The 20091-nt window shown below is 42.1% G+C and overlaps 2 protein-coding genes across 2 annotated transcripts in view; both read right to left on the reverse strand.

Moving 5' to 3' along the window:
- The window catches only part of LOC308296929 (protein FAM53B-like), a 43690-nt gene extending 33670 nt beyond the window's left edge, over positions 1–10020 (reverse strand). Inside the window, exon 1 of the mRNA XM_080740284.1 lies at positions 9891–10020. The gene's annotated coding sequence lies outside the window, so the exon portion shown is untranslated. The remainder of the gene's footprint in view (positions 1–9890) is intronic.
- Positions 10021–14981: 4961 nt separating this feature from the next.
- On the reverse strand, positions 14982–19787 carry eef1akmt2 (EEF1A lysine methyltransferase 2). The gene is made up of 6 exons (XM_080739838.1): positions 19668–19787; positions 19276–19341; positions 18946–19060; positions 18674–18781; positions 16650–16866; positions 14982–15937 (listed from the first exon to the last, which is right to left on the reverse strand). The coding sequence occupies exons 1-6, from the start codon at positions 19778–19780 to the stop codon at positions 15840–15842; spliced, it is 717 nt and encodes a 238-aa protein (XP_080595964.1). The 5' UTR covers positions 19781–19787; the 3' UTR covers positions 14982–15839.
- Between the last annotated feature and the right edge of the window lie 304 nt (positions 19788–20091).

Raw genomic sequence — 20091 nt, forward strand, 5'->3', positions numbered from 1 at the left:
CCTGTGTGATAAAGTGAGAAGCATTCTTCTGAAAGTCTGTGGTGTGCTTTGGTCAAAGAAGGGTTAACACCCAGCCACTCCATTCTCATATACTGAGCCCTGAGGTCGTAAAAATGGTCCTGAGGAGGTCAAGGCATACCAAAAGACCCTCTGGCCATCACCCTAGCAGCCGCTGACAGGGAGGGGGGGAGGATACTTTGTCCAAAAAGCAACACCACCCCATCATGCAACTGGAGCTTCAGAAGCGCATAAACAATGAAGGGCTCATTCAGTCCAACGTTATGCTCTGACAGTGACTGTGAACCTCGAGCCCAAATAACAGCCGGTCCTTTATCTCCAGACTTGATGAGCAGGTTAAAATCATCTCCTGTCTTTTTTTTACCCCCTTTTTATCTTTGAAAGGTGAGCAGTCACCCATGGCAACAACAGTCAGGCACAGCACGAAAAGTGGGAGGAGGAGGAAATAAAACTGGATGAACTTCAAACACACCTTTGAAGAGAACACACCAAGTTTAAGCCACTGTAGTGATTCATAATAATAACGGCCCCCCCTCCCTTTGCCTTGTTAGTAATATCATGCACTTATAGTATACTGTTACTGTAGGGCAGAAACCTTGTATCTCCAAGTTTCAAATTTGTAAAAGTTCTGCCTCATCATACAAGACTGTTGCACAAAACTAGTGGAAATAGCCGATCAACAAGATCTAGATCGGCTATTTTCCCTACTTTAAATCTTTTTTTTTAAACGAAAACACAAAACGAACGGTTGCGGACATACTGTACGAGGTTTCCACCCGACAACGACGATATACGCATCCACACTTCCCCATATGGTGTGGGTCTATATAGGGTGGTGCTTCCCCTGTGGTCACATGTTGCTGCTCTATCTTACAGTGTACAACCCTGATTTCATTAGCAAACACATGATGAGCACAGAAAACAGAGGAAATCCACAAGCACAAGGCCTTGTGAAAACTACTTTACTTCAGAATCAGATACTGGCCAAATCCATATTTCACTTAAGGGTGGAACAAGCTAAACTAGGCCAACACAAATGCCATCCCAATTTATCATCCACATTTTCAAGTATGCTGCAATATATCAGTGCAAATATGAGGTGTGCTTGGGCTTGCCAACAATATCACAGTATATTCTTAAATGAGATGGGTTTTTAGATGATATCTCTGCGATCATAAAATGTGCTGTATTAGTCACAGCACCTAACAATGCATGATTCTTGAATAAGTTATAGATTATGGCAGCATGGGGTTTCCCAACTGTTCCCAGGGCCACCTTTTGTCTAAACGACTTCACAACAACAGGTGTTAAGCTTACATTCTTGCTGTGAGTTCAACGCGTGGTCAGACAGACTTTAACCTTGTGCATAACACAGAGGTCAAAGCTGACACTTCTAGACGTGGAAAAGAGGCAGACCTGACCCCACAATAAAGAATAATGTCAGCAGGACAGCTCATCATTTCCTTATCAGTTGGGTGTTTAGTGTTAAGACATTGGACACCTGAACAAAGACTGTTTGCCAAGCTCTGTTGCACGGCTACAGCCTGCAAAGCCAATACAGCACTCTCTGCACTTTGAGACGACTTTAAGATCATGTCTGGGATATGGTCCGAGTCTCAGCCCAGCTCACTCTTAATAACTCAACTGGAGCGCGATCTGGATCAGGTGTTTCAGTTCTAGCATAAGTAGGCAAGATAGGCCTCTCGTCTCGCCCCCTGGGGTGACCCGCGCATGCCAGGAATCTCCATACATCAGGTACCCCACTAATTACACCCCCCACCCCCAGTCACTGCTTGCCTTTCCGCCCGTGGTTTCTCCCATTACCCCATGAGTGCCTGTTCTGTTCTGTGCACACTAACCAGAGCCCTAATCCATCATGGATACATTACATGAGAGCCTCCAGAACAGACTAGGACAGCATAATCCCCCTCGCGGAGCTCCATCAGGGGACCCGCTCCTATACTGTGCAAATAGGTGACGTATGTGGATTGTCACCACCAATCTACAGACAGTGGATCAAGTGGCACTGCCCTCCGAGGCAGTTACATAATACCACAATTTCTCTGTTGTGGAGGTGCATGTGGGGTGTGTGTGTGTGTGTGTGTGTGTGTGTGTCTGTGTGTGTATGTGTGGGGGGGGGGGGGGTGGCTTAGTGTCAGACAGACGGCTATAAAATTCATGGAGACTATACTTCCACCATATGGGCCCTTTAACTTAACTTCTCGGTATAAAGTGTAGTGCTGTTAAGGTCCATAATGCATTTTATATATCCATTCTGAATACGTCTGTAGGCCGTATATGATCTGCACCACTGCAGATCTTGGGGTGAACTTGAGAATGGCTTCACCTCCTGTAGTTCCACATTTTCATAAGATCACTCTTTTTTGCCCTGAATAATTTCATCTGCAGCCGAGATTCATTCCTGCGCCGGTATCCAGGCAGTTGGTCAGCCTGGTGCTGTTGTCGCAGGTGCGTTGTGTATAACACATGTTGAATGATTCACACCCGACTCTAAAGAAGTAATTATATTAGAGGTAGAGGCCTGGAGCCTCGAGGCACAGTATGACAATTATCACTGCTGTGATGATAGGGTTACCTCATGCACAGAGGATTTTCAAGACACGCATATCTCCACTGTACTCCTAGCATTCAAGAATTATGAATTATGTCCAACTCAACACATTAAACCTAAGGTGTGTGTGAGGTGTAGCCATCAGCACATGCTGTAGAATTGGTGCAACTTGGTGAGGCAGGCCAATAGATGACCATTTAGGCTCTGACACAATGTGGAAAACAGGTTCTGTAAATGTGGCACATTTGGCTGTTGTCCATGCATGTATTTCAACATAAACTGTAATTTCTCTTATTTTCTGGGGGTGTAATACTATAGTATGGATACTCCAATTTTAGAGCCCAGTTTAAATCAGTTCGGTATACAGGGCCTCACAACATCTCGGCAGCACCGAACAGCCGACTTTATGACAAACCTCTGTCTGAATGACGTCATATTGTAGTTTGGACAGTCTGAGCTGATTTAAACTGCATGGGCTGTAATAGTGCAGTACGCCTCAGCTCTTAGGCTGCCCAGCCCAGAAGCCAATCAAATCCTGTGTGATTCAGACAGGAGCTATGTGGTCTTGCCATGAACATGCATCACTGGGAGAAAGCCAAGCCAATGCAGCTGAGGAAAATAAAAAAAAAGAAATGCCAACCATTGTTGTTCAAAACAGCATTCTTAGGATGATGCTGCACAATGAAAGACAAAACATGAGGTCACTCAGTACTATGGGGAACTCACTGTGCTGAAAGGCACTTTCCAGCACAGACGTGCATTCACACAAACACACACACGCACACGCACTCGCACGCACTCACACACACACACACACACGCACGCACGCACGCACGCACGCACGCACGCACGCACGCACGCACGCACACACACACACACGCCACACCCAAGCTTTGCATGAAACGCAGACAGAGATCACTTCAGTACAAGTCAGACAGTGTCAGTACGCCGGTTTATTTTGACTAGCAAATCTATGCAAGTGATGCTTTCTCTTTTTTCCAAGCTTAAAACCAAGACCCTGAGGGTGCAGTCTGGTCACTCCCTTATGTGATGTTAGAATCACACACTGGTTACAGGTTCTGTTTTTCTTTCTTTGCAGTCGGGTGGAAACCTTGTGTGTCCAAAAACCGTTCCTTTCATATAAAAAAAAGAAAGAAAGTAAAGTAGTGAAAATAGACGATCTACGTGTGCAGCGCGTTTTGAGCGGCTATTTTCTGTAGTATGGCATTCATTTACGAAAAACCATAAAACCATAAAAGTTGAAAAATGGAGATACAAGGTTTCTGCCCGACAGCAATGATATGACTCCTCACCTTCATCTGCTCATGGAAACTCCTCTTCCCTAACGCAGGAAACAAACACGCCTCTGTGGCAACAACGGCTGTCAATCATATCTCTGTTCGAACAGCACAGAAACATTAACATTAAGATTAGAGACCAGATCCAGATTAGAGTCCAACAGCCACTGTTGGACTGAATTAGGATTAAAGACTGGAGTATAACTGTTGGACTGAATTAGGATTAGAGACTGGAGTATAACTATTGGGCTGGTTTAACCCATTTGCCTGAACGCAAATCTGTGTCACTTTAGATTTGAACCACTTTAACCATTATTTTATGCTTTAACTATTAAAAGAAATAGCAGATCTAGCTCACAGCGCGAGTTTGTAGATCTGCAAGTCTTTTAATATTTTTGACCCGATTCTATAAATGTCTTCTAAATCCTTCTTCTAAATCAGTGGTTCTCAAACTTTTTCATGTCAAGGACCCCCAAAATTACATGTATTTGGACCCCCATCTCAAAATATGTTGTTCCAGGGACCACCCAGAAGCAAATATTTGAGTTACAAATGTTCGCCTTTAAAACGATATATTCAAAGACTTGCAAAAAGCTTGTATATCTGCTGTTTTTCAATAGTTGTCAATAATTCTAGGCCTAAATGGTTAAGATTAAAGGCTGGAGTATAATTGTTGTACTGGATTAGGATTGTAGACTGGAGTATAATTGTTGTACTGGATTAGGATTAGAGACTGGAGTATAACTGTTGGACTGGATTAAGATTAGAGGCTGGAGAATAATTGCTATTAGGATAAGAGACTGGAGTATAACCACTGGACTGGGCTTGATCAGCGTCTGAGAAATGGAGCCATTCATCCTCAAAGCTAGCCCATGGTCCCGACCAGACCCACTGTTTGGGAAAGACTGCCAGCTGACTTATTATCAGAGTTTTATAAGGGCAAGAGAGGCAAGTGGAGAAAGAGAATATCACCGACCCGAGACCGATTCTACAAATGCCTTCTAAATCAGCAGTTCTCTGCACCCTTTCAAGATGTTTCAAAAGTTTTCCAAAATAGCAGATGTACGTGACGTGCTGCAAGCTTGTACATCTGCTATTTCTGAATAGCCAACGCTAAAATCTAAAATGACACTGATATGCTTTCCCGGTTTTAATTGGATTAATAACCAATAGGGACGTATCAATGGAACTATTGTGGGGATCATCAGATACAGGCCTTTAAAAAATCTTCCAATGCTTCTCATCTCTACACAGAGGCTGGTGCCTGGGGGGTGAGTGTTGCTAGTGTATAAGAGAATGCCTTGTTTCTTTTCTTTGCAGCCACAGGTCTTTGGTTCCGTGGGCGTCAAAACATCAAACTTGCAAATCGTCACTGTCGGGTGGAAACCTTTCATGTCCAAAAAAACCATAACTTTTCAGGATATGGAAAAAAAAAAGAAGAAAAAAAAACGTGTTCCAATGTAGTTCAGTCAGAGACCAATGAAGCTCCAGATAATTGTATTTATAAAAATGACAAAGAAGAGCATTAACTTTAATATAGATACAAGGTTTATGCCCAACAGTGACTAAATGCATCATGGGAAAGAGGAAGGGCTGTGTACAGTGGGAATAAACCACAGTATCTAAAAAATAATAATACACACACGCGAAGAAAATAAAACACTAGAGTAGTTGTTTTGAATTTTCTATGGAAACACGCTTATAGGCAGTGTGTGTAATTATGAAAACAGGAAGGGGAAGCTTTTAAAAAGAATAATGATGGTGATCATAGAGGAACAGACAATCATGGCTAACAATCCTTTTTTTTATGGATGGTAGCTTTGCATAATGTCTTGGCCCAGATGCATTATGGGCCATGATGGGAGGGAGAGAGAGAATGTACACATAAAGAGGAAGCAACGTGTCAGGCCTGTACAGAAATACACAACCAGGGGTGTCACACCAAGTTCTGGGCCCTGGGTACAAACAAGGATTCACTGCGGGCCCCCCATGAATGCTCTTCATAGGGGGAGAGGGGTTTAACCCATTTAGACTGGGAACGCATTATTTTGTGTGTTAACTATTGAAAAATAGCAGATTATACAAGCTCACTGTGCTGCCCTGCGAGCAGGTAGATCTGCTATTTTTGAAAAATCGTGAAAAGTCTTTGAATATTTCAAATCCTTCTGAGGATGTTTCTATGCAAGTGATGCTTCCCCCCCCCCCCCCCCCCCACCCCAGAAGCAAATTTTTAGTTACAAATGTTTGCTTAAAAATACACATATTCAAAGATTTGCACACATTTTCACGACTTTTCAAAAATAGATAAAGAATATATTCCCCCCCCCCCCCCTTGACGGCCCTGTACACAACAGAGATTCAGAAAAAGAAAGTGACTTAGGTGTGTGTGTGTGTGTGTGTGTGTGTGTGTGTGTGTGTGTGTGTGTGTGAGAGAGAGAGAGAGAGAGAATGAGAGAGAGAGAGAGAGAGAGAGAGGGGGGGGAGGGGGGGGGGGGGGGCAGTGAGAGTTGTGACAAGAGAGAATGCCCCTCTGCCTTGCACAGCACCCAGGCACGCAGCTGCCCACACTGTAAAATATTGACTGTTAATTTAACTCAGAGTGTACAAATTGGTAATTGCTTGTGCACTCTGAGTTAAATGAACACTGAGGATTTTAATGTGCGCCACTCACAGAATGGAGCCCTAATCAGGCCTTGCCCTGCTGCAGCACAAAGGCCTTGCAGGTCTTATGCACACAGGAGCACATAGTGATCCTACTTAAAAATCAACTGGCCTTAATTGCTTCCATAAATTATGGCTATCCCATGTCTAAACCAAGTCCCTCTTGTCTTTGTAAAGGCTTGCTGTAGCAACCCCGTATAAATAAAGTAGCTCTCAAATACGATAAACCTAGCATATAAGTTCCTTTAGAGTAAACATTAATTGCGACTGTGGCAGACAGGTGGAAAGTGTAGCATAAGGCCAAAGAATTTCTGTTAATTCAGTTTTAGATTTCTAATTATACTCAAATTACATTTTAAAATGTGTTGCTTAACTTGCTTTGTTTCCTTATGCACTCTCTGAATGTACAATACAAATATACTTGCCCTGCATTGCCTTAGTTAATGTCTGCAGATTTGAGAAAGCTATGCAATCATCAAGTAAGCAGATGTGCATTTGTTGGTAAAAAACTATTGAGATTTAGTAACAAAATCAAATTGTAATACCATGTATAACAGTGCACTAGTGTTTTAGAGACTTGGTGATTATCATTTCAAATCTTCTTTCATCACCACCACCCGCAGAGCTAGAGAAAAAAAATGCTAAGACCAGGTTTCTTTGGAACAATCAGCCCATACAGTATGTGAGCCGCCTATAGGTTATCTTTATCAACATCCTCTTTGTAATTAGATGCTACAGCTGCGAATTTGATAAAATATTTGCCTGACTTTCTGCTTGACTTGCAAGCTGAACTTCAACTGCACTTTACATGTGGGAGTGCATTTGTTGCAAGGGCAATTTGGTGTGCTTTGCACCACATGAGGGATTCATCATAAATCTACTAGTACATACTCTCCTCAGCCCGAGATTTCACTTGCACATCCCTTTAGGTCAAGGGCAACTTCTATTACTGTGTCTGCAGGCAACAACTCTATAGGTAATTTGACTTAGGCCATCGAGTGTAGTGCAGTAGTTTTAAACAAGGACAACTCAAAATCCCAAGGCACACCTGTATTCATATCCTTGCAAAATAAAAATAACCTCTATTACACATGTAATAGAGTTGTAATAGAGGCTCTTATACTTTTGTTTATTTTGATTTACTAATGCCAAATAACAAATTTAACCACTTATGCCCTATTTCATACTTTCCCCTAAAAAATCAAAACGAGAATGAAATGTAAACAGCAAGAATTCAAGGGCTTGTGTTGAAGGGGATGAGCAGTAGATGACCCTGTCATTTGCATAAAAATGGAACGCAGCAGTGGTCCTAAAATGGAACCCTGTGGTCTGCCTTATAATACTGGGATGAAGGGAGAAGATATCCCAGCAGTCTGCACACATTATAGCTGACAAGTCATGTATTTGTAAACCAGCTTAGAGCTTACAGTATGCTCATAAGCCAATACTGTAAAGTATATTCAGCAGGATGCCATGGTCAACCAGGACACACAAAGTACTTATAGTAAATATAAGAAGTTGTATATATTGCAGTACAAATGTGTGGAATGTCACAAACTCCCAAGGCACACCTGGACTCTCATGAGTCATGGCACCCTGTTTGGGAACCACTGGTGGAGCGTATACCAAACCAGTTCCTTTCTGTGTTTTATTTAGTTTCGGTACCCATAAAGATCAACCAACTCTCACAGACAACCAAAGAAGGCAAAAATACATGCGTTACCATAACTAACTTCCTGACCCATGAAGGAAAGGAAATAACACTCCGGCACAGCCGGCAGTGTCAAGCCTGTATGATGGTGGCGCGTGCTGAAAATAGCCAACCTACAAGCTCTAGTCTACAAATTCACAATATTCAGGCTCTTTGGCCATTCCATTTTCATGCACAGCTATGTAGTAATGTAGTTGTAAAATAGATATTGGGTAAACCATTGACTGTGTGTGTGTGTGTGTGTGTGTGTGTGTGCGTGCGCGTGCGCGCGTGTGCGTGCGCGCGTGTGTGTGCGTGTGCGTGTGTGTGTGTACATATTACCAGAAAGTAAGCGATAAAGACATGATTAGCTGCCATACATGCCCAGACATGTATCAACAACATTGAATGAAAAATACATTTTGGAAGTTTTATTTACTTCCAAAGACAGGCATGTGGTAGGCTATATATATGCTCCATTTAAAGAACATCAGTAAACTAAGTATAAGTGGCCATGTCTAATTCCACTGCATCCCAGGGGCAAAACGTCAAAACAATGTACAGACCAGTGCACAACAACAGCTTGCCAGCAGCTAACTCAAGCTCATGCTTTTTATTTACTGTAGCTGGAAGCCAAGCCTCTACAATGATGCCATTACTTTCAGGAGCACTGTGCTGGTCTATATTTTTGGCTCAGCACACAGAAACAAAAACATTGTGAGTCATATATATTATGTACTGTACTTCTATCAAATGAGAATCCTCCTCTGGTAAACCCAAAAGATAATAAGGCTGAAATGTGCAACCTACTACTAGGCTATCAGTGAAAGAGAAAGTGTGTGTGTGTGTGTGTGTGTGTGTGTGTGTGTGTGTGTGTGTGTGTGTGCGTGCGTGGTGTGTGCGTGTGTGATGTGTGTGTGCGCGCGCGCGTCTGTGGGGTATAAAGTCTTTGTCACTACTACTACAATGACTCCACAAGTGTGTCAACGCGAGATAAGACACGCACATGCACTGTCCTCCATCTCGAACAACATTGTTTCATCGTCATGCGTTTGAGCAGTGTAGTGACACTCAGTAATGTAAATAATACCGGTGGGTATTATAGTGTCCCTCTCTGGAACAGGTTATTGAGCAGAACCCCTGCGTGAACAAGCACACAAGCTACTTCGATTCACTCTCAGTTCTGCCGCTTTAATAGCCGCAGGGAAGACATGCTACAGTAAACTTTGAATGCAATTATTACTTATAGGCTACTCTATCTGCGTTATAAACTAGCAGGCTACACTGCTTCAGTCAGCAAGACATTCACAAGAGAAAACCCCAGAGCTTTGTAGGGCCAGTTGTGGTTTAAAGACAGTTTAACAGAAAATGAATGAGGGAGGCAATGCTGTATCGAGAATAGGAGAAACAGACAAGTTGAGACAACCAATCACACAATACACAGACATAACATTTTCCCCTATAGGACAGTGCAGAATTTAAGAACCATGTTGTCATCTAATCTAGTTACGTGCAAAAGAAACCCTGGCGTAGCCTATAGTCTTTAAACTTCCACTCATAACGTCAACTTTGAACAGACAGAGTAAAGTACGATGATAAAGGTGAATGACTTGATACAATCATATGAAATCTGAACAGATTTCCAAACTACCTGGCCAGCAGAGAATCTTTGCGAAGTTAAGTCATCTTCGATTTTCTGCAACAAAGGACCAGAAAATGAAGAGTGTTCTCAGGCTGGTGGTGGTGTTCCCCCGGTCCGCCGCTGTCAGCGTGAGACTGAACAACTGCATCCAGCCACAGGCTGCTGGTCCTTTAGCCTCACTCTGTAACTAGGTACACACTGCAACCCATACTCTGGAAGTGTGGCAGCGCTGTGATTGGCTAGTTCGTTGTCAGGGAGACAACATTATCCAAATGTGTGCCCTAGGCTGGACCATGTGGTAGGTGGTTCTCAAAGTTGTTCATGTTAAATGTTTCAAAAATATTTCAGTTTATTTCATTTTAATATATTTTTTTAAGAGCATATCTACGTTATGAGCTTGTTTTGATATGTGTTATGTTAACACATTTGGCTGGGGAGTGGGGACCACCTGTAACCTCCTTAGGGACCCCTGGGGGCCCCACGGACCACACCGTCAGAACCACTGCCCTGGTCAGCTACAGGAAGCCGGTTTGTATATATATAAGATACACTTTTCTCCAAAACATCATCGTTGAAGTATAGCTGTTGTATACAGTTCTGTATCAACACTCAACAGCTAGGTGCATGCAAAGTATCCAACCCCAGTACTCGAGTCAATTTAAGTAGGCAGTTGTCAAATTTGACTCAACTGGGCTACAAGTTAAGGTTTCTCAGTTAAATGTGTACTTGAGTTAAAAAGTCCTAAATCCCTTCCTAGAAATGTGGAGTCGTGCAAAAGCACAATATAAATCTCTGAGATGTAGTAGAGTGAAAGTCACATGTTTCCAAAGAAACAAATGCTCATGTAAAGTTTTCAGATATAGGCCTACTCAAACTGCACCTAAGTGCAGTAATAACATTGTAACTAATAGTTACCACAACAACCAATCACAGTGTGACAGTCCCTCCGAGCTATGGTATCGACTAACCTTGTAACAATATCCGTGTACAACCCAACCATTACATGGGAGGGGGTGAATAGAATGTTGTGCATTCTTTTTACAGATTCTTTCTTTCCCAACAAGACAAGCAGTTGCTATTTCAACAATCAATGGAATAATAAACAATGGATTTATAGTTGTTTTGTTAGCCTGCCTAACCCCAAGCAGCAAAACTTTAAAAAACGCATGGTAGAAGAGTTCTCAATAAAAACCCATAGTTCTAGGCCCTTCACATGGTATGGTCCAAATGTGGTCTTGCTTGAGCTGTTCATTATTTACTAATAGGCCTATACTATGTAGCAAGCTATACCACAGTCTTTATCCGTGCATACATTTTATAGTACAGATTTACGAAAGTGTTTTCCACTTGAGAAATAAAGGCCTAATCTAACAAATTGTTCAAAAGACAGCCACAAACATTGTACTGTGGGTTCAATAAGCATATCAACTCTTAACATAGAAATAATGCTCTATTCATTTGTGGCTGTCAAACACCAAAACAATTCAACACTGAACAACAAAGGGATGGGGTGCTTCCAAGCAGCAGTTACCCCTCTCAGCCAGCCATGCTTTTCCCCAAAAAAAGAGGCTCAGAGGCTCTGTTGTCCCTGGGGGAAGGGATGTCCGTTGTGGAGGGGCTCTCTCCTCTTCTGTGCTGGCGAGGGGCCAGTCAGTACCTTATGACCCCCTAACAGCTGCACCCTGTGTAGAGTAGACCACGTCTGACAACTTGGCCAACACAGTAGCCTACAGGGTCTAGTCTATTAAGTCCGAAGAATTCTTTCAAGTGGCGTCAAACACCAACACCCGGCTGGGACCCTGACACAAGTCCTCTCCTGTGCAACAGGAGTCAAGTGGTGGCCCTAGTCTTGTAGTTGTTCATCTGTCAGGGTGGCGAGTTGTGTGGCCAACTGGCCACTGGCCAGGGTCTGATTAAAACTCAATTCATTACAAAAGGACTTAATTGGCATGAGAAAACATACGTTTACATTGCCAAAGCAAGTGTCACAAATATAATAATAACACTGTGGCCAACCGGGTGCTCATAGGGTATAAAAGGTCTTAAAAGTGTGTATGGTGCTATAGGGTCAGACTGAATATATACCTACTGAAAATGAGATCCGAGCACACAAAAAATAAATGTTATTCTATAAAACAGCCAACATGTTTCAACTGGTTAGGGTCTACTCTTCACCATAACAAAATGTTACACAAAATGTTATAGTTTTCTTATAATCTGATTCAGTCCAGTGGGTTTTCTGTCTGTCCAGTGTTACTGTGGTTGGTAACGGGTAAAGGGCATAGAATGTCAACCCCCACAAGTTCCATGGAAGCCCCCTCTTAGTACACCTTGATGTTTTTATCCAAAGGTGCTACTTGTAGACCACACAGGGATCCAGTTGAGGACCAAATCTTTTCCCTGCTCTCTGTGCAGGTTATGTCGAGGGGTTCGGGCGGTTGTGAAGCTGTGACAGTCCCTGTAATTGCCGATTTCCTCTATAGGCACTGGCAGTACTCGCAGTGTCATCGGTATTGTCCGTCAGTATTGCCAAGGAGTCTGCCTGCTCATGGCAGGCAGTTCAGGAATGAGTGATCAGTCTGGAGCAGGAACATCCTTATGTGATGCAGACAGCTCTCGCTGCCCACTGGGTCATGCTGTATTTCAGCATGACCCAGAGGCATTGGCCCCCCTTTACAACCCTTTACAACATAAGGATACTCTTCATCTCATGAATATAGTGAGACTCATTATAGAATACATATTGCACTTAAGTTTTTCTAGGCAGTGGTACTAGACTTGGCAAAAGTCTGAAATGCTGCAAATGGAGGAATTCCTTTCCCAGTCCCACTTCCACATTTGCACCCCTGCCATGGAAAACTGCACTGCTACATGGTGGAGTAATTCAATCACTCAACTAAAATCCTATTAGGAGACCTTCAAAGGGGTATCCAAGGAGATGGAACGAAAAACATAAATATTTACTGTATCACACTTGAGAGGTTAAGGTGAAAGCATGGCATTCATACTGGTGGCGTGAAGGAGGCCGTACCATCACGTCCGAAACCTTTGATTAGGCTCACGTAATGAGTGGAATAAAAGTGCAGTGCCAACTCAGAGGCCACAAAATGTGCTGATGCTGGCATGTCTACTGTATGGTTCAGAAACAATCCAATAACGTAGTCCAGGTTTTATTTTAGACAGGTTACCGTCATAACGATGGCTCGCCTATGTAAAACCATTTTTAAATAAACGCTTGAAAATGTATCTATCCTCTGTTGAGCTTAGGTACCTTTGAAAAATGTTAAAGGCCCAGTTTTGTTTTTGAAAGTTTGCTAATTGACAGACACATGCCGTGGCCACAAACTCTTTGTGTCTAAGTTGGTGTACCGTAATGATGTGATGAATGAGACTATGTCAGTACAGTACACTTTGTCAGGATTATATTTGCAAAACAGGTTAACACACAGGTTATACAGGGTATTAACACCAGTATATGATATCATAAAAAGTCATTAAGGAAGAGCTTCTTTCCTTTGATGCTATATAGTTATTTATTTTATTAGGGGATTTCACTTCAGAAACTCTGCACCATGATCCACAAGAGCAATAAGGGATGTTGTATCGCAAGTACTGGCAGAAAAACTCATGACTAGGTCAATGGGAATTTTGGTGCCTCCCAAAAGTTTCTATATTTGTGGTTAGGTTTCTAGGCAACGGTACCTGTACAAGGGAAAGGAGTGGGCCTTATGCAAGAAGGGACCTTGAATCCGTAATGCAATCTAAGCCCCGGCGCAGAACAATGACATTGTTCCTGTGCAACAAAGAGGCGCTTGAAGCAGCCAAACAAGGTGTCTAGCCATTTAAACACAGTGAGAGCCAATGGGAACAGTCTAGAGATCACAGCGAGGGAGAAAACATGTCATTGAGCTGCAGAAATATCTCATTTCATGGGAAGTTGGTGAGACTTTGTGAATGCGGGCATTACATGCACATCCAGGATATCCACCATCTTGTAAATTTCCAGGCAGTAATTCTGGTAAAGCTGTGTATGTTTACTCTACAGCATGCCTCAGTGCCGACTGCTCCCATTGGGCCACAGGCCCAGATTCCAATTAAGGACCCGGGGTTTGACAGTTATTAACGACAGAGATGAAACAGGAAATGGCAAAAACCTCAACCCTCCACAAAATCCACACCCACTGTGAATTCATTAGACTGCTGGTTGATTGAAGGAGATATGGACAGTCATTTTACACACACACACACACACACACACACACACACACACACACACACACACACACACACACACACACACACACACACACACACACACAGAGCTTCTTTATGATTACAATTTCCTAAGGTACAAAACCAGAATTGTACAAATAGCCTCATGAGTGAATGCGATTATCAATCAACATCTGCTTTGATGCTCTGACTGAAAAATGTAAGTAGATGCACATCGATGAGGATGAGTTCAAATAAGTTAGCCACATATTGGCACCAAATAGTGCAGATGCCACAAGATAAGGGAACCTACGTCATTATGAAAGTCAGTGTTAAATACTGTACATGAACAGGCTTCGAGTGAAACAGATAAGCAGAGTCAGACAAGCACATAATGTCCAAATGAATGTGACATTGGTGCAAACTAGATTGATTGAATCCGTTTTTGAACCACCAAAAGGACAAAGGGCCTCATTTATAGATATATTAAGAGTTTACACTGAAGCCATGCACTTTAGAAGCTAAGATAGCTGCTGGAAAATTCAATTATTTCATGATAGTTTTCAACCATTTTTTCATTCACCATGCAGATATCTCATTAAGATTTAGATTTTCTTTTTAAATAAATACATTTGATAACATAATTGTGGCCAACCGGGTGCAAATCAGACAGGGAACTGCCTAATTTGCTCTCTGCTATATTTGGTTTTGTTAACTTCAAAGACATTTGCACATATTCTTAAATAATATAGTAACTAATAAGTCAGGCTAAAGATCTGTCCACTGCAAGAAGAATATCAATTTAAGTTTTTATGACACCAGTCCAGAAGCTGATGGGTTTGCTCAAAGTCTGAGAAATGGCCCCCTCTACTGTAAAATGTCTTTAGCTTTACCTCATGAACTCAGTGTGAAGTAAGTGTGAACGGCCCTAAAGGGCCTGAGCACTATAAATTAGGGGTGTATATTCGCAAGAATCTCGCGATGCAATACGCATCACGATACTTGGATCACGATGCAATAGTATCATGATATATTGTGAATCTTTGCGATACATTACTATTGCGATACTATTGCGATAGGTCAGCTTTAAAAGCTGAAGGCGCTGCTCTAATGTTGTTGTTTTTGTCGTTCACAGCCATTTTCTCGAGAGACCTCACTGAACCGTGGGAAGGGGAAGTAGCTACTATAGTACAGCGACATCTAGAGGCAGCGGAGTGTCAGGACCGGACCTTCTACCATTGGTTCCTATGCATGGGAACATATTTTATTTTACTCAAAGTATCCCGATACTACGGCCTGAAGTATCGATATTGGCAAATAAACTATCGCGATGTATTGCCATATCGATTATATTGCCCACCCCTACTATAAATATAAAAATACTATAGTTAATAGAAATATAGTTTAAAATTTGTTCTAAGTCAAGTCGATGGCAGAGATCACACAAAATATTCAAAAAAATACAATGGTGAATGACATAGTTATAGTTGTCGTTATATAGTACTCAGAGTGTGAACTGCCCTCAACAAATATACCAAATGGATTCAAATGATTAGTTTATAAGTGTTGAGTTTGAGAATAAAGTTGGTATACATAATTTATAACAAAAGTTCAAATGTATGCAAATAATATAACTGTTGGCAATTTCTTCCCCACAGGTCTGTAAAGTGACAAACTATAGTTTAATTGAAGGAACAGTCTATAAAATACACATATATATCACATATCTTCTGGCGTTGGTGTTGTTCAATGAAGTCGTTTGAAGGTAAGAGCTGTTACACTGTTGCCTGTCTTCCCACCAAACTGGAAACGGGGTGTGGGCAATTCCTGTACAAACTCGAAACCTACAGAAAATGGGAGAAATTAATTTCTAGAGGTTCATTATTACAATAACTTAATTTATAAAGCACTTTTCCAAGTTTTCAATGTACAGACAAAGAAAATATGATAACATAAAAATTACATAAAATGAATGCAGTCTGTTACAGGTTTTAACATTGCAAAGCTAAACTGGTTCAGATGCCTGGACTCTATGACCCTGGTTAAGCAATAGTTTAGAAAGGTTTGAGGCATTACTAAGCCATCCATTTGCCATCTGTGATGTATCCCCAAGCCTGTTAAAGTCAGACTGTCAGTGTGAAAGATGAGGTCTTAAGGCCTTGGCCCCCTGCAGCCTCTCCATAGTTCTGACTTCTATTGAAAGGAGTGACTGTTAATGGAAGCTTGCCCTAAATACAAGCTTCACGAGCTTGCTTTTGTTGCTTCCTGCACCTTGACAGTCTTCTCTAGGCAACTGTCTCTGTCAGTGGCACAGTTTAACTGTTTGCACAGACACCAATGTAAACCAGCCCACGCTTACATCTCAAAGAGACACGATTGTAATTCTTTTGGATGTGTGTATACATACTGCTCCAAGCTTTGATTTCAAACAACAAAGCAACATAGGTGGCTGCACAATTATGTTCTGCAACCATGGGCATGCGGTTGTTACAGTATATAACCTGCCATTTTAAGAGCTCATTTCCATTTTAATGATGGCCCTGTGTTTCCCCTCACCTTCACTGAACCTCTGCAGCAGCTGCTCTTTCGTCCAGTTACAGGAAGTGATGATGAAAAAGCCCCCCTCCTTCAGCGCATCTCTTAGTGCCTGGACATAGCGTCCTTTGCCCTCCTCCGTCTTGTCTGGGTTTAGGCTTATGGCGTCATATGTTCCTTTGTCCACGCAAACATCAAATCCCCTCAGCTCCCCAGAGCAGCTCAAAAAGTCCACTTCCTGAGAAGATAAAAGTGACAGCTGGTAAACATAAGTGATCGACCAAAGTTTTAATCGGACTCATGAAATGTACATCCATGGTCACGGTTACAAGTACTGCCTGCCTACCCTACGTTCAATCTTTGGCATTCTACAAATGTAACCTACATCTCACTGGTTCCCTGTGAACCTACTGCCCAGTGCCCACATAGGAGAGGCCAATTCCACCAACTGTGGTGAATGTGCCCAGCACCAGTGAAAGGGCTCCTTCATCCAGACAGTGCACAGAACACCAGATCATTGTGGTGCGCCAAAGAACCACAAACCCACCACCCAAGGGTCACATCATTTTAGTTTCATTGGAGGTTGAAGTCGAGTGACTCAATGTACAGTGAAATATGCACATGTACTGTACTGTATGTGTTGGGAGTATTGCTTGGATTTGTGCACAGGCCTGTAAAATGAATTCTGGGTGTGGGAGACTGCCAAAACAGCCAGGGAGATGGATGAAGATGTGACACTGAAGATGACCTTTTTTCTCTCTTATCCTGTGATTGAAGCTCCCCGGTTCACAATCAAATCCCAGTTAATATCCCAGGCTGCATATGTGCACGAAAACACACATATCCATACAAAGTGTTGTGTTCTATTGCTCATGAGATACAGACCAAGATGCCAACATACCAAGTACCAACACACACGAACCCCACACACACACACACACACACACACACACACACACACACACACACACACACACACACACACACACACACACACACACACACACACACACACACACACACACACACCAAGGTCAATATTGACTTCAGCAGCAGAGCTCTCAGCCCAAGCAAAATACACCTCCATAGCATAGGTATGTGTTGTATATAACTCATATGTAACCATATGTACATGTGGGAGGGAGGAAAACTCACTCCTCACCATGGTCCTTATCACATGCATGAATGGTATTTGAAACCTGTTTTTCTTGCACATATACTTCGGCAGATGTATTAAATCCTGTTCATTCATTTGGGCCTGGACTCCCTGGAGGTGGTCAAACGTAAACGCTGGCCAGACTTCCACCACTTTTAAAGCCTTCCTGCTGTCCCACCAACCCACAGGGTAAACACTACACAGTATCCTCTCACTGCTCTCTCACAGTCCTGGGTCTGAGTGCTAGTCCACCGTATTGCAGAAAGCTAAAGAGTATCACAGGATGGAAGGGATTCTAACACAGCGCTAATTATCTATGGGAGATTTGGCCGTTATCCTCCAGACCCTAAGCATAGTAAACTGCGACCTTCGGTCACAATAAGTGCTGTGGTTAATGTTGATTTGGGTTGTGTGTACATGGCTCAGCAAGACAGTTAATGAGGAATCAAAGTAATATTTCTTGGTCAAACAAGGTTATTGTATACGTCCTAACAAACTACCGTATACATATGTTATGTATGTATAAAGAACTGTCTGTCAGTTATTTCTTCATAACCTGTTCACACATGAACAGCTCTATAGCACCACCACCTGTTAACTGGAGTGCCCTTATAAATCATAATTGTCTATAGCCTTATCCATGCAACCGGCAATATGATATTTAAAAAGTTAGTTATTGATGCCACTTTACATTGCAGTTCAGTATAAGATTATGCAGTGTATATCATCAGTATACATGTTGTATCGTTTTACCAGGTCTCACTGAACTGTTATTATTTCCAAGTGACTAGGGATCTTTTATGTGAAATACAGATTACTACTGGAGTAATTATTACACAGTGATATGTCCATTAGATGCAAAACTGACCATTTATCAATGTCAACTCACCTTTACAGTGACATCAGTAATGTCCTCAGTCTGGAGAACACTTCTGGCCAGTTCTACAGACACTGCAGAGTAATCTACACCCAGGATATTTGTGTAACCATGTTTAGCCTTTATGCACAAAAACAACAAAAAGAGGGAAAGTACAACAGTGGTCAGAGAAATGAATGCTCTTAGGTTTGCAGAAAAACATGATCATCATTCTTGTTCCTCTTTACACGCCGGATACTGTGGGTATAAATAAACCCCTATATGGATTTGTATTCCATTCATACCAGTTCAACTAATAAGGCTCCATTTCCAGTGCCTATGTCAAGGATGGCAGCATTGTCTGGAATTTGAGCTTTCTCCATCCATCGGAGGACACGGCTCATACTTTCCTCACCAAACCTTAAGGTGGAAAACACAGACATTAGTGACAATTTACAAGATATTCTGTGAAATTGAATAATCTATCTCACTTTGAAAGATTATGCAAAAAGTCTACTGTAATCTAATATCAGTAGACTATAGGTTTATGACATCTATGATATTGATACTACACATGCTTGAGCTTCGCTTTCACAAAAAGCATGGCTATTCTAGATGTAGAGTGCTAAATGTACCATATTTCACCAACATCTCCAATGTCTCTGAATGTCTCCAATTCTCTTTGGTATGCCTCATCCCAACTGGAAAAGAGGGCAGGAAATAATCAGTCAGATGTTGACGATCTGGCCATTTAAATACCATAGTACATACATGTACAGGACAGCACAGCCAAGAGATGATGGCACAGACGCTGGCTCATCTGATAATCAGCAAAAAGTAAAAGTACAGTCTACAATGTATTCTATACTCTAAACTCTACACAATGTAAACTAAAGACAATCGATTGACTGACTGACAGACAGCTATGTAGGAGCGCTGCACCATGGTGTATGTGAAGAAAGCCCCCAACAAAGCTAACAGACTGTTGATGATCTTTCTTTAAGTTGCTGGTTGCTACAACACTTACTATTCTTTCGTTCCGAGTTCTGAAGAACCAAAATCATCTTCCGAGCCTGTGTCTTCAGCTGGTTCTGAAGTACCACCACAACAGCCATGCGTGGAATCCATGCTATCTGCCATGCCCGACGACAACGTTGCATTGGAATTGGTAAGCAATGGAATACTGTGACACCAGGGGTCGCTGTATCACTATCCACTGTGTGTCGTTCCCCGTGGCTCATAGGGCAAAGAAAGAGCATTAAAGGAGTAGTTCACCCCCAAAATGACTTTTTTCACACCGTGGAGACTTGAGTAAAATATATTTTTTTTTGTATTTGTCACATTCCAAAGACAAAAAATGATATTAAAGTAACTTTACCCCAATTGATCCTGGATGGGGACCCAAATGGATGGGCCTGTGTGAGAATCAATTGGGGGTACATTTACTTGAC

The sequence above is a fragment of the Nannobrachium achirus genome (assembly GCF_963921795.1).
Source record: "Nannobrachium achirus genome assembly, chromosome: 13".
Taxonomy (NCBI): Eukaryota; Metazoa; Chordata; class Actinopteri; order Myctophiformes; family Myctophidae; genus Nannobrachium; species Nannobrachium achirus.

Excerpts from the sequence above, each read along its gene's own strand:
- eef1akmt2 (XM_080739838.1), bottom strand. The coding sequence starts at position 19,780 with ATGGCAGATAGCATGGATTCCACGCATGGCTGTTGTGGTGGTACTTCA. Across the intron at positions 18,782-18,945 it reads GAGCCTTATTAGTTGAACTG|GCTAAACATGGTTACACAAA; the intron begins GTATGAATGGAA and ends TTGTGCATAAAG. Across the intron at positions 15,938-16,649 it reads GCTGCAGAGGTTCAGTGAAG|GTTTCGAGTTTGTACAGGAA; the intron begins GTGAGGGGAAAC and ends CATTTTCTGTAG.